Source organism: Hyperolius riggenbachi, chromosome 3 (genome assembly GCF_040937935.1).
Source record: "Hyperolius riggenbachi isolate aHypRig1 chromosome 3, aHypRig1.pri, whole genome shotgun sequence".
NCBI classification, from domain to species: Eukaryota; Metazoa; Chordata; class Amphibia; order Anura; family Hyperoliidae; genus Hyperolius; species Hyperolius riggenbachi.
In genome coordinates, this window is record NC_090648.1 from 275,733,408 (window position 1) to 275,748,989 (window position 15,582).

A 15,582-nucleotide genomic window follows, 5' to 3' on the forward strand; every position below is an offset into this window, starting at 1 on the left:
TCGCCGCCTGATCGAGGTCTGACGCGGCGGAGGCGGCGGCGTCTAGAGGGATGGAGGGAGGGAGCAGCGGCCAGAGGGGTTGAGCGGCGGCCGGGCGCGTGACGGGAGTCACGGATGTCCCCCCCTGATGGCGGGCCTGGTGGTGGGTCATATCCAGTGAGAAGTAAAGCATGTAGTGTATGAGTTGGCACATTCACATGGTGTTAAAGGGGAGGCACAGTGTCTGCAGTGTGAAGCATCTCACATCCTGAACTGTATTACCCTATGTGGAGATTTTGTCCCCTTACAGAAATGATTTCAAGTCGATTGTATCAGCATACTGCTTAAGATCCACTGGGGTGGTATATATCTGGTGAGCATTTAGTGAGAGAGGGTGAGGAGACCTAACTAGAAGTGGCACCTGGGGAGCACAAAACACGGATGACGTGGAAGAGGCTGAATATCAGTGTGCATAAACTGAACAATATTACCCTATGTGGAGCTTGTTTCTTTTTCAGGTCTGGAGAGCGCAGCATTACTATTGAAATACTTTAAAAAGCTTAACCACATTATTTCCCACATTTTGCAACTTATTATTTTTTCAAACAGGGAAGACCATCATTCCATCCAATGTTCCCAGAATCCAATAGGGCAACTATAGTAGTTAAACCCTAAGAAAGCAAAGACCACACCTTATGTAAAAAACTATAGATCAATGCCCCTTATTAATGTAGATCATAAGAAACTTACCAAAATATAAGCGGACAGATTAAATTCCTTTATAGCTCATTTGATTAACTTTGACCAAGTGAGCTTTATTCCGTTCAGGTAAGGAAAATAAATAATCTGATTCAGTATGCCAATAAATGTAAATCTCCCTGAATGCTCTTGGCCGTGGACATGGAAAAATCCCTTGACTCCCTGAATTGGCTATATTTACTTAAAACACTGGAGAAATTTGGATGCAGAGGCCCCTTCATGTCCACGTTAAAGAGACTCTGTAACAATTTTTTCAGCCTTAGTTCTTCTATCCTATAAGTTCCTATGCCTGTTCTAATCTGCTCTGGCTTACTGCAGTCTTTCCTAACTGCACTGTCTCTGTAATAAATCAATGTATCTTTCCTCTGTCCTGTTTGTCGGGCTAAAGCTTGATTGTGTGGAATGTGCAGGGCTGCTTGTGATTGGTAGAAGTGATACACACCCTCTGCAGGCCCCCTGCATACTCTGAATGACTCATACACTATGCTTAGCTGAGCCTATTAGAAGCTAGTTAGTTTGTTTGTAAACACTGCTTAAAACTGTTAATTACAAGCCAGGATTGCAGCAGAGAGTGGCAGAAACAGCACAGAGGGGCACAGGAGAAAATAATGAATAGAATGGTATGCTTTTTATTGTAAGAATATTAGAGTACAGATTCTCTTTAAGACACCTGTATTCCAATCCCTCAGCAACTACTCTGGCAACAGGGTATGAATCTGACCATTTCCAGATAGGAAGAGGAACCAGACACAGATGCCCCCTATCCCTTGCCCTGTTTGTTCCGGCCCTAAAGCCACTTTTAGAATGGATTAGATGTGACCCTTTTATTAAAGGACCACTTTTAGAAAAATACTCCTACAAATGTAGTGCATTCGCTGACGACCTACTGTTGTTATCTTTATCAAATCCCCATATTACACCTCTCATAACTTTTACACTTTTAACAAACTTTGGTAGGGTATCGGGGCTAAAGTGCAGTCATGATAAAACAGAGGCTTTAATGATCGAGATTTCCTTGATTAAAAGTAATTTTCCCTTTATTTGGAAGGAAAATTCCTTAAAATACCTAGGTACTCATATTACCAAATCCATACAAGGTCTATATGCAGCCAATTTTAGCCAGCTCATCAAACATATTGAACTGGCAGAAATGACAAATTTCAGGGTTAGGAGGATGTCACTTGAAGAAACGGTTGTGAAGCATTCCTCGAATGGCCACTTGGGATGTGCCACGGTGGATCTGGCAGCACTCCAGATCAGTATAAACAGCACAATAGATGATTCCTGGTTGGTGCCGGTTCATCTATTCTGATTTGGGAGGATGAACGCTGTCAAAATAATAAATCTACCATATATTTATTTAGAGCTCTAACCATCCTCTTATTTCAAAAAACAATTAGCCCTACTTCAGTCAGAGTTAATGAATTTATTTGGGACATCTCCAGAGCCAGAATTCCCCTTAAACTGAGTCCAAAGCGTACGGTTCCTAGGTTCAACCCTAACAAGCGACCTCAAATGGGGGCAGAACACCACCAGAACCCAGAAGAAAGCTCAGCAGCGGCTTTTCTTCTTACGCCAACTGAAAAAATTCGGAATGTCACGGGATCTGCTCACCAGCTTTTACTCTGCGACCATCGAATCCATCCTCTGCTGCTCCATCATTGTCTGGTACGCAGGAGCAACCGCCAAAGACAAATACAAACTCCACAGAGTGATAAAAAGAGCAGAAAGGATCATTGGCTCCCGCCTGCCCTCGCTAGATCTCCTCTACTCCACGAGAATGAAGACAAGGGCCTCCAAGATCTTACTCGACCCCTCCCACCCGGGCAGACGATACTTTGAGACCCTTCCACTGGGACGCCGGCTCAGATCCATCCGTGCCAAGACTACTAGGCGCATGAACACCTTCTTCCCCCAAGCAGTCCTCCTGATGAACTCACTGAACTCAAAACTCCCCCCCCCCACACCCCCCTGGCCTACATCCCAGGGACACTCCAGCCCCAGGCATCCCCTCCTCTCAGCTGCAATCTCGGACTGACACGCGGACTATCACAGCAGCAATCACTCCCCCCCCCCCGAGGACTCTATTTAAGACTAAGATGCTCCAAATGTATTTGTATGTATGCCTTTGTTATGTCTGCCATGTGTCGTTATATGTTAGAGGCCATGTGAACCACAAGCAATTCCGGGCACACCACTTGGTGTGCTTGGCGATAATAAAGATGATTCTGATTCTGACAAGACAAAAATCCATTGGAGGCAAGGGTGTTCCACACTTTTTCAAATATTATGAAGCTGCTAGGTTAGATCAGTAATTTGCGACTGCGTCCAAAGTTAATCCTCCAAATTGGTTGGATATGGAAAATAATATTTTAGCAGTTCAATCCTCAGGACCTGTAACATACATTTCAGTGCTGGTTATCTTCAAACAACTCCATATTGTATAACAATTGTATAACAGCGGTTAGATGAAACTCATAAGGCTAAAAGCTGATGACAACCAGGGCCGGGCCGAGGCATAGGCTGGAGAGGCTCCAGCCTCAGGGCGCAGTGTAGGAGGGGGCGCAGAATTCATTCAGCTGTCATTCCTAATTGTGTTTGAAGCAGAAAGAAATAAGAAAAGGGGATACATGGCAGTTACTGCAAGCCAGATAACTAGATATTAAGGTGTTGGGGAGGTTGTGGGCCCTGTGGCGCCTCTTAGTCTAATAGCAATCAGTGTGTGATGGCTGGGGTGGCAGGGATGGAGGGGCGCACTTTGGTGTCTCAGCCTTGGGTGCTGGAGGACCTTGTCCCGGCTCTGATGACAACCCACGTTATAAGGTTGTGAAACTAGCGTATGTAGTATCATCTGGAACGATTCTCCAATCCTCTCCGATCACAGCTGCAAACTGAGGTTCACCCTCTCCTAGGTCCTTTGTTGTATAAGTCCTCACATGTGTAAATTGTATGGGCAATAAATAAGGGAATAAAATGATCTAAGTGTAGATGCTTTATTCAAATAGTAGATGTACAGATAAAAATCCAGTTAAATGAAAATAAAATCAATTTACAAGCTCACAGCCCTAGGTAGGAGTTTGTATGGCACCATATGTATACCCTATCTGGGATCGTTTATTGAAAGCACTTTCTTATTTTGGTGTACCTTGTGACTCGGGTCCCTGCTTGTAAATTGGTTTTATCTTAATTTAATCTGATTTTTATCTGTACATCTGTACAGTTGTTACAGTTTAACAATGTACTGACCAGGAAGCTGTTATGGTGTAATGGCCATTTTCAAAATGGAGGACTGAGAATTCCATTGATCACACTGGACCAACAGGACGCGGGAGAGGAGAAAGAGTTTAATGAATAAACAACACGTGAGGTAAGTATGACGTATATAACCCTGGCTCAACTCACACATGGTTCTCATTTATCTTTATACATCCCACATTAGTACCCATTTGGCGGTACAAATGCTCAGCAGGGACTATGTTTTCTGGACCTTGTTATATATCAAGGAAAATGTTTTGTGACCTTGACTATTACCGTGGTTACTAGATCTTATTATTGTTTTATATTTACTCATGGTATTTAGTACATGGTGACTTTTCTCAGCTATTTCTTCTTGCTCCTTCCCTTTCCTTCCGGTGATGCTGGACACTGGAGAAGGCCAGAATTCACATACAGTGTGTGACAGGTAAGCCTTCAACACTGCACACAGCACAGGGTGACACATATACACTTGAGGGTGGCAGCAGCACATTGGCCTCAATTCATTAAGCTTATCTCCTGTCTTTAATAAACCTTCTAGTGTAATCACCATGGTGATAAGGCATGTAGTAAACTCTTCTGTCTTTAAGTTAAGGAGAGATCTCTAAAGTTAACATTTCAATTCTAACGTTAAAGACAGGCTGTTAATTAACTGCATGTGAAAATAACTACAGAGGAGGTAACTTAAAGAAAACCTGTACTGAAAAAAAGTTCCCCTGGGGGGTACTCACCTCAGTAGGGGGAAGCCTCTGGACCCTATTGAGGCTTCCCCCGTCCTCCTGTGTCCCACGGCGGTCTTGCTGCAGCCCACAGAATGCACAGGCGACAATTGTCGGGCTGTGCAATATTTACCTTTTCTTGCTCCAGTGGGGGAGCTGTTGCAAATCTTCTCACGGAGATCGGTGAAAATAGCCGATCTCCGTCGGGTCCGCTCTACTGCACAGGCGCAGGAGATTTGCACCTGCGCAGTAGAGTGGCCCGATGGAGATCAGCTATTTTCGCCTATCTCCGTGTAGAGAGCGAATACTGCGCCTGCGCTGGAGCCAAGGTGGTAAGTATTTACATCGACGCCGCTCCGGGAGGATTTTCACCGCCGCCGTGGGACCAAGGAGGACGGGGGGAGCCTCAAACGAATCCGGAGGCTTCCCCCACCCCGAGGTGAGTACCCCCCAGGGGAGGTTTTTTCATTACAAATTTTCTTTAAGGACAGAAATGATAAGATAACTCTCTCACTGTGAAAACGTATCTCTTCACCTTAATAAGGCAAGATCGATGTGTGGTGGTAAGTTTTCTCTTGCCTTATTATCGCCAGCATGATCTTAGTGAATTGAGACCAATTTCCAATAGATTTCATGCTAAAAATCTATGGGAAATCAGTGCAGTGTTTGGGCAGGAAATAGCCCCCTCTCTGAACAGATTCTATCAGAGAAAGGTCCATCTAATGGTCGATCTGGTGGCATATCGAGTGATGTATGGCCCAACTTAAATTAGATTGGGCAAAATAACCACTGTTCCAAGTAACCCTACTTGTTCACTGAAGTTCCAGGGATTCAGAGAGCTTCCTTTCTTATGCCTACTACACACGGTACGATTTTCCGTGCGAATCGCACGGAAAATCTTACCGTGTGTACCCAGCATTAGGTCTTCTTGCATTAATAGATCAAATTTAAGCAACGTTCAACAGGATTTTAAGCAATTAAGTCTGGACACCGGAGTATAATGTAGTATAATTTTACTCATTATTAGAGAAGCTTTATTTCATTGTTTAATTATTATTGCTTTTTACATGGGTGATATGTGTATCATTGTTTAATTGGATTATTGCTTTTTACATGGGTAATATTTGTATTAAGCTTTGTATCATTGTTTAATAGGATTATATTGTAATATGTACGCATTGAAAAAATGTGTATTGGATTCACTTTGGTTGTGCTTTGTATTATGCTAAACTTGTTTGGAGATCACAAACAATTAATTGTTATGGATAAACAAAAATGGAGTAAATAAGGTACAGTGTGTATGTGTGCAGGCTCCTCTCTGTTTTTACGTTTCCCTGAGAATTTTATTTCCACATTGGAACACTTAGGAACTGATTTGAAAAAAACATTTTCTATTTTTGAGCTGTACTGACATCTAGTGGCCGCAGAAGCAAATCAAAAGAAATAACTGCTGAGAGGATTATGAAGAAAATTATATACTTATTATTTCCTTCTCTTGCTGTTAATATAGATCATTTGGGGCTATACTTTCAAAATCACAGGAGTATTTAGCCAGTGAAATCAAAGTTGAATAAAAACTGATCTACAAACGTTTTTGTAAAGTATTACATCTACAACTTCAACCTAACAGAAAGCAAGCTGGCTGCTACAGGTAGTAAGCATGTTTAATATTCCACACAACCCATGCTTGTTTTAAAATAACACTATAGTTTACATCCTTGCCAAGCATGGAACGTAAATTCCCATAGAAGACCATTATAAAAGTCAAATGCAATAAATATTATTATTATGTATTAATATTTAGTATTTATAAAGCGCCCACATCTTCCGCAGTGCTGTACAGAGTATATAGTCTTGGCACTAACTGTCCCTCAGAGGAGCTCACAATCTAATTCCTACCATAGTCCTATGTCCTATGTCTATGTATTAACCGTGTAGTGTATGTATCGTAGCCTAGGGCCAATTTTATGGGGAACCCAATTCACTTATCTGTATTTTTGGGGATGTGGGACGAAACCGGAGTGCCCGGAGGAAACCCACGCAGACACTGGGAGAACATACAAACTCCTTGCAGATTGTTGACCTGGCTGGGATTTGAACTGGGGTCCCTGCACTGCAAGGATAGAGCGCTAACCATTAGGTCACCTAATGCAAAATAAATAAAACATTTTTTAAAAAAGAGTCCAGTAAGGACTGAAGCAGAAGCAAAATGTAATCATATAGTCCTATGAGCATAAGGTCCCAAGTCAAAATGATCTACCTATGTACAATTTTAGGAGCACACTTGTACAGTATATACATAATGGAAAATGTAGTGGGGTCGAGATCTACCACGAAGTCCTTTGCGATCTACCAGTAGATTGCGATCTGCCTAATGGGTACCCCTGAGCTTGATTCATTAAGCTGCGTTGCTAAGCGCATTAATGTGCAGGAGCGTGCACTATGCACACCTTACTAAGCAGTGTTTGCTGCCATGTAAGCAGCATGCCTTCACTTAGTTACGTGAGCTGCTTCCATAGCAACACGTGTAACTTTAAATGTGGGCGGTCCTGTGAAGCGATACTTCACAGGACTGCCCGCATTGATAGTTACGTTCGTTGCTTCAGAAGCAGCTCACGTAACTAAGTGAAGGCACGCTCCTTACATGGCAGCGAGCACTGCTTAGTAAGGCGTGCATAGTGTGTGCTCCTGCACATTAAGCTTAATGAATTAAGTCCATTGTGAATCCAACAACGGCAATAAAAATGTTGTCAAAGACAGTTACCCCCAACAGCATACGTCCCAACTTTTTGAGATGAGAAAAAAGGACACTTTAAAGTGAACCTGAGGTGTAAATAAATTGGTATGATATACAATTGGATCTGTCCTCCTCCTAGAAATGACTTTTTTAGACATCTCATGGTTTTATTTTATGTATACCAATTTACAAAGTAGATATAATGTTTATTGTCAAAAATACATAAACTATTGGCCTTTTTATCTATCTCTTGCAGTCAGAAGCCGAGTTGCTTAGGAAAGTGTTTTATAGCTGTAATTTGTTATCAGTGAGGGACGCTATAACCCGATTGGGTCCTGACTGGAGAAAAACTGTCAGTTACCGTGTTTCCCCTAAAGTAAGACATCCCCTGAAAATAAGCCTTAGCAGGAATTTCAAGAATGCTTGAAATGTAAGACATCCCCCGAATTTCAGCTCTAGCTAGCAGCCCACATGACACCAGCAAGCTACTCAATACAAAGCCTGGATACAGGAGAGCAGCAGTATAATGTGAGTTCTACACAGTCCTATATACCGGTAGGTGACAGGCAATTTGTGTTTTTGTTGGAGCCATCCCTCCTGATCTGTTGTGATAAGCATCAGCAGCACTTCACTTCTTCCCAGTACACACAGCTTATCCTATCGAGCTCTGGGGAGCCTGGCAGAGTTATCTGCCTGCAAGAAATAGACTCTTATTCATATGATCAGAAGAATTAATTTCTTGTAAGTGAGAGCCAATATCTGCAAACCACAAGCTCTGTGTATGTTGCACGTGTTTCAGTATGGCATACAGTATGTACATTTTGTATAGGAAAACCACCAGTCTTTGCCCAAAAATAAGACATCCTCTGAAAATAAACCCTAGCTCATCTTTTAGAGCAAAAATTTATATAAGACAGTGTCTTATTTTCGGGGAAACACGGTATATAGCTGGATATTATGGATATTAACTCTTTCAGGCAGAGAAAAATGAAAAGGAGCGCAGCATAGGTGATTGTGTTCTTGCCACTGTATATACACATGTCTATCTCAACACCTCACATGTCATCCCAGGTACACTTTAAGACATGCCCATGCCACACCCTTAATCATACCCATGCCACACCCCTAGTCACGCATAGCACTGAAAAAAAGCAATAGGACCACACTGGTCCTTTCTATCATCACTAGTTTTTCTTCATATTAACATTTGAAATTAAGAAATACCATATTTTCGGCATATAAGACACAAAAATTAGTGAGAAGTCCTTGCGACTTATATGCCGAATACAGGGAGCCCCCAACGTTTGAACGCCAATTGATACAAACCGCTGATCCGCTGCGATGTCGGGTCTCCCTGTATTGTCCCTTTTGTCCTGCGCTCCCCCGTGTCTTCCACTCCCCCCCATACCCAGTTTGTCCTGCACTCCGCCCCCACCCCGTGACTCCTGCTCTCCCCCCATCCTCGTGTGACCTGCTCTGAGCCTATATACCTACGTCCTTCTGAAAGCTGAATGCCCCGTGCCTCCGGTTTGCAATACCATGGGTGGGAGTATTCTGCGCTTGCATAGTTTGTAACAATTGCTGAGCATGCGCAGAAGGCTCCCACCTATGTAGAGTAGCCCGTGACTCTCCAGCTTTCTTAGGGGCTGAGCGGCTGAACAGAGCGGAACAACAGAGAGCGACCAGGATGACTAAACGAGTCTGGAAGAAGATCATATTCACTAGTAAAGCTTGTCAGATCACTGTACATTTTTTCCTAATAATCTGCCACTGTTGGTGTTCGCATGCTGGTGTCACTTCAACCTCAACAGAATAAACAGGAATTGTTCCCATTTATGTGTGATGACGGAAAATCCTACCGTTGTCAGATTGTACCAGCACAAGTTGTCCTCTAATGTCTGCTGACTAACACTGTTTACATCATAATTGGGCTTATATGACACAGTCACATACGGCAGAGAAACTTCTTATTTGTACAAGCATCTCATATATCAGACATCACGATTTTAAAATATCGCTACAATCTCCATCAGGTTTATATTTCTAGAGTAATTAATCATTTTCTTATAAAAGTGTACAGCGAGTAATATGATATGATTTTACTAGCAGAGGGATAACTAGTAAAAACAATTTGAGAGAGCATGGTTCACTATGAGTCATGTTTCAGGAAGAGAGACAGTTTGAAGTATAAGTACAAGTATAAGAATCTCGTATCCACTACCCAAGCCAAAGAAGATGTATGTCTCTTTGGAAAATACATGTAATTAGAGGTTTTGTTTCCATTCTTCAAGCATGAATCAATATGTACACTGTGCATGCTGGTGTCACGGTAAATTTAACTTTAACAAAAGCAGGCTATGAGATTTACAGATAATACGTAGGAAGGCATGTACAGCACTCTCTTGTAAAGTCACCTGGAAATCTGACAACAGCCACCAGGGGTGGTGGGGAAAGAAAGTTCATCTTAAAAATTAGAAGTCTTCATTCTATTACAGAAACTGAACAGAATGGAATATTTATATACTCACAGCTGCTAGTACCCAAAAGATGGAGATATACAAATAGGGGCTGTGTAAGAGTGCATCAATGTGTAATGCAATAATACCACCAAATACGGCAGACATCCCCACAACCACCTCGACAATCTGAAAAACACAAAAAGAAAAGATACAAATTCTATAATCAACATAAGGGCTGCATAGAGACAACCAGAGAACAAATATATCTGGTTACCTACAGAGTAAGACTTTATCATCCTGGCAGGAAAACTGACTGGTTTTAAACTGCTTGAGCTCCCAAAGGTTGTATTCTATAAAAGGGAGAGAATGATTATCATCTGTAATGCAGGCCACACAGTTCTTCTAACAACATTCAGATACTTTATTTTTAGCTCCACAGAAGCTAAGCTCCGCCCATCAAAGAAATCTGCCCAGGCATTTTCCCCTAATGCTGTGCAAAGCATGATGGGATTTCTGTTGTTGTTGTTCTCATTGCCTAGCAACTGAGAGGGGTGATCAGGACACAGGACAATTTGAACTGTGTCTCATGCTCCCTGTCACCTTCTTTCAACCAAAAAGATGGCTGCCCCCATGAAATCACAGTAACCAACACACAATGTCTGCAGGCCTCAGGATCAAATCAATATCCTATGGGGAGTCACAGATGAAGGCAGGAGGTTCATCAAGCCTCCCATAGCATAATGTCCATACACATACAATCCAAATCTGGACTCAACCCTTATTGAGCGAATCTTCACATTTTTTTTATTGTAATTTCCAAGAATGGTGATACAGCAACAGACAAGCACCATGAAATCACAAACATTTGCCTGTTCTTTAAGTTTAAATACAAGGACTAACCAATCAACACAAAACAGAATTGAAACTAAACCAATCGCAGGACAGCGTGTCAACTAGTCAGCTGACACACCGGCACACTTAAGCTAATGTATACATCTGCGGAGCGCGTACTGGAAACACGTCCTCCACTTATCCAATGGGGTCTGAGCACCGCTCTGTGCTCTAGTGACGTCTGCGCTGCAGCCCGGATCTCGGCGTTCTGTCGCCGCTGGAATATCAAAGATCTTACACCCATACAGCTTTCCCAGTCCTCTAGCCTAGCCATGCCCTCTGTCCACCAATATCCCCTGATGAAATGTCATGCATCGGGACTCCTAAGAAGACTTCAGAAGCACTTGCGTCCCCAAGTGCTTCCAAAGACAGTCTGTACTGTGCATGGGTGAGCCCAGACTCGCATGTGAACAGTATGGACCCATCATCTGTAACTTCAATAGCAGGAGACATTGGTGGACAGAGGGCACAGAGAGAGGACATAGGTATCTCACTGTGTTTTCATAGTCACTTCAGTATTACTTTAATAATTAATTTTTATACACGTAATTAACATATGGTAAGAGTGTCCTGTGTCAATAATATTGCTAGCAAAATATCACGAATATGTTTTTATTGCTCAGACAGCTCAAGCCCTAGAATAACACTGAAATCTGTGAGCGGGACTCTAGATTAAACTTCTGCAGCTCAGGTAATATCATTTACAAAATACAGGTTTTAAACAGCATATTGTGACTGAGTGTATAACAACACAGTGCTTTATCACTGAGTGGAAATACTCTGCCTGGCATAGACATACAAGTGACATTCAGTGGACCCAGAAATGTAAGAGAAATACATTCATAAAAATAATCAATATTCTAAATTTAAAACACGTCAGCTTTTTCATATAAATGTGTCACTAATTCCACAAAATAAATTCCACATGAATACACAAGTATATGTTTACTACGTACTTTACCTTATAAGTCATCATACTCCAGTACGGAACATGCTGTGGTCAATGTATATGTTATGGCCAGAACCCGAAGTCTGACCACTTCGCGTTCTGGCTGTTCAAAACTAGAAGTGACCAGCTGATATGGCCAATGTGCAAAATATACTTTTATTGTACACTTTGGCCGGCCAGAACACCTTGTGGCTAAATGTGGCCGGCAAGTCCCGCTTACCTCTCTCCGCTGCCGCTCTACTCAGATCTCAAATCAGGGCGACCGGACCGGAGAGGCGGAGAGAGGCAGAGCAGCGCACACGTGACCCCCAAGACGCAAACACTTCAATGGAGAAGTGATGTCATTGATCACTTCCGCATGTGAAGTGTACAGCTCCAGGCGGGTAGCGTGCGTGCTGCTCTGCCTCTCTTTGCCACTACGGTCCCCTAATCTGATGTCTGTAAATAGTGCAGGCAGCCCCCAGCCATGCAAAGCACTCAGAAAAGCCCCCCCCCCCCAACCATGCAAAGCACCCAGCAAATCCCCCCAGCCATGCAAAGCACCCATCAAAGACCCCCAGCCATGCAAAGTCCCCAGCAAAGCCCCCCAGTCATGCAGAGCCCCCCCCCCCATCCATTCAAAGTGCCCAGCAAAGCCCCCCAGCCATGCAAAGTGCCCAGCAAAGCACCTCCAGCCATGCAAAGTGCTCAGCAAATCCCTCCAGCCATGCAAAGCACCCAGCAAAGCACCCCAAAACACCCTATCAAAGCCCCCCCAGCCATACAAAGCACCCAGAAAAGCCCCCCAGCCATGCAAAGCACTCAGAAAAGCCCCTAGCCATGCAAAGCGCCCAGCAAAGCCCCCCAGCTATGCAAAGTGCCCAGCAAAGCCCCCCAGCCATGCAAAGTGCCCAGCAAAGCACGCCCAGCCGTACAAAGCTCCCAGCAAAGCCCCCCAGCCATGCAAAGCGCCCAGCAAAGCACTCAAAGCCATGCAAAGCGCCCAGCAAAGTCCCCCAGCCATGCAAAGCGCCCTGCAAAACACCCCCAGCCATGCAAAGCGCCCAGTAAAGCACTCACAGCCATGCAAAGCGCCCAGCAAAGCCCCCCAGCCATGCAAAGCGCCCAGCAAAGCACCCCCAGCCATGCATCCCCCCTCATCTTTGACTAATCACCACTGTAACTTGATCTCTCTCCTGTGTCACCTGACTTCCACGGCAGAGCAGCTAATTTGAAAGCACAGGATGTTAACAAATATGTCTGCTTCCATGAAATCAGGAAGTAAACACACTGCAGATTTATTGCAGGATTTGTATCAGCTGTGACAAAAAAAATGTTTTTCTGTAAAGGTTATTATACTGTTGTGTAACTTTCAGTGCAGAGAGGAAGTTCTGAGTGCCATTCATGGTGCTGGACAGGACCCGGGATGTTCTGGGATTTGTGCATTTTGGACTTTGGCCAACTGACTTTGGCCATTTTGCAAACTGGCCGGCCAATGTCAGAAATCCCCAACATTTTGGACTTTGGTCGATTTCTGGTTTCGGCCATAACATGTACATTGTATTTGTAACTGAAATGGTTTTGTCATTTTTACAGAATGAGCTAATAAAGCACTTACAAACAGAGACAGAACAAAACAAAAGAGACATGGATACTTACTTTTCTCACAGGGCAGCAGTCCACCCTAGATCTTGCAGAAATGATCACGGTTGTTGCCATAAGAATTTCCATCAGAATGAGAAGCATCACATTAAAATTTATCTAAAAATGGGAAAACGGGTCATCAGTTTATTTTCACGTAAATTATTATATTATGATGATGAGATGTTTATTAGCTCATGACAGGTGTCACAAGTTAAAGACTTTTTCAAGTATTATTTTATAAATGTAAACCAAAAAACACTGATGCACTGTAATGAGTTTTATTTGTTTTCAAAACATTTTATTGTGGTATAAATACAGATCAGTGTGAAGTTAACTACCGTTGGCATTACATATTGGTACATCTTTCAAGACCACATTTTTCAAACAATAATTAGTACAACTGAGAAATTTAAACAGTGATGGGATCTGTAACGAGTTTTAAAATGTCATATGATTACACCAGTCCATTAGGCTAGAGTACAAATAGAAGAGCACAAGCTTATAAGAAGATCACGCTTAAAAAGAGGAGGGGAGAAGTGAATGAAGTACTCCTAAAATAACTTTATTTAAGTATCCCAGGGTATTCTTTTATATTTAAACATTTACAAAGTAGGTTGAGTGTTTTACTGACTCTAATCAGTGGCAGCTTATTAAGTGTCTGAAAAAGTTCAATAGTTCATGTATGTTATCAATCCCTGCCCTCAGAAGTTGTATTCTGCCAGAAAAACTTTTATGACTATAATTTGCTTATCAATGATGTCTACTATATTCCTAACAAGGTACCGACAAGACAGAAGCTGTCACTTTCATGCCTAGATATTAACTCTTTCAGGCAGCGAAATAAAGCAAGTAAAACAGCCTGGCTATTAATATGTTTAGTACTGTACATACACATGTTTATCTCATCATGTCACATGCCACCCCGGGTACACTTTAAGTGCCTGTACACACTGCTGCCCTTGCGCTGCGTTTTTAAAATCGCATGTGATTTTTAAATCGCAAGCCTACATAGAAAAAGCGCATCACACCAGTGTGTACAGGTCTTCACGATTTTCATCCTTTTTCAAAAGACCTTGCGATTAAAAAACACATGCGATTTGAAAAGCGGAGCGCAAGCGCAGCAGTGTGTACAGGCCCTTAGACTTAGCTAATATGCCATTTCATACATGAATTTGTTACCTCTGGTACAGAGAAGAGATGATCAATGAGATTTTCCTGATTTGCATGCAAATTGGAGCAAATTCTATGTAGCTTTGAATTGGGCCAATCAAAACTGTCAGGAAGTACCTTTGATTGGCCCAATTCCAAGCTGTGCACAACTAAATTTGCATGAAAGCCTTAAAGTGTACCAGAGATGGTACACTGGCCCACATTTATACTTACCTGGGGCTTCCTCCAGCCCCATGAGCAGCGTGGCTTCCCTCACCGTCCTCTTTGGCCTTTCCATCCCGGCACTAAGACTACCGGTAATCTGTTCAGTCGCCTCCAGTTGTCAGCTACTGCGCATGTGCGTCTGGACCTCCCATGTGCCTCCTCTGTGCTCCCATCCCTTGGAGCGTTCTGCGCGGTCGCAGAACGCTCCAGGGGACGGGAGAGTGACGAGGGGTGAAGACTCGCATTTGCAGAAACCAGGACCAAAGCCAGGATCGAAGAGGACGGCGAGGGAGGCCATGGTGCTCATGGGGCTGGAGCTAGTTAACCATCTCAGGTTCACTTTAAAAAACAGCATTGCCTTGACCTTCTCTACTGCTAATCCCTAAAACCTCCTAGTGAACACTAAAATTTCAACTTGAGTATGTGAACTCTTGCACTTTTGATTGCTCAATCAATTTGATTAATTCCATTTATCATGCTTAACAATTTTTTCAATTAGCCATGGTGCTTTATATGAGATACTTTCCTTAGATAAATCTACCCAAATGACAGCACCTTTCAGTGTGATATCTCCATCTGTGCATCCATTCTCTAATCCCCTGCAGCCAGCTGTCAAAGCATGGATGGATTGCCTGCTCTAAAGCAAAGCTGTAAATATTATCTTAGTGGTGCTACAAGTGGCACAGGAAAGTAAAATATTAATGCCATTGCCTTCCTCATGTATAACAAGGATGTGCTTCAGGCTATATATTCAAATTATAAATGATAATCTGCTCCATGGCAAGGCCAGGCATAGGATGTTGCATTTGGTATGGAAATAAATGAAATATATAAATA

General features: G+C 42.8%; 1 protein-coding gene across 4 annotated transcripts in view; it reads right to left on the reverse strand.

The window, feature by feature from the left end:
- MLC1 (modulator of VRAC current 1) overlaps nucleotides 1-15,582 on the reverse strand; it is a 118,607-nt gene that overhangs the window by 70,870 nt on the left and 32,155 nt on the right. For 2 of the 4 annotated variants that reach the window (XM_068276344.1, XM_068276342.1), the window contains exons 6-8: nucleotides 13,387-13,488; nucleotides 10,187-10,258; nucleotides 9,978-10,094 (exon numbers count right to left, since the gene is read on the reverse strand). In XM_068276344.1, coding sequence (XP_068132445.1) covers nucleotides 9,978-10,094; nucleotides 10,187-10,258; nucleotides 13,387-13,488 — 291 coding nt within the window. The remainder of the gene's footprint in view (nucleotides 1-9,977; nucleotides 10,095-10,186; nucleotides 10,259-13,386; nucleotides 13,489-15,582) is intronic. The other 2 variants (XM_068276343.1, XM_068276345.1) reach the window with 2 other exon arrangements.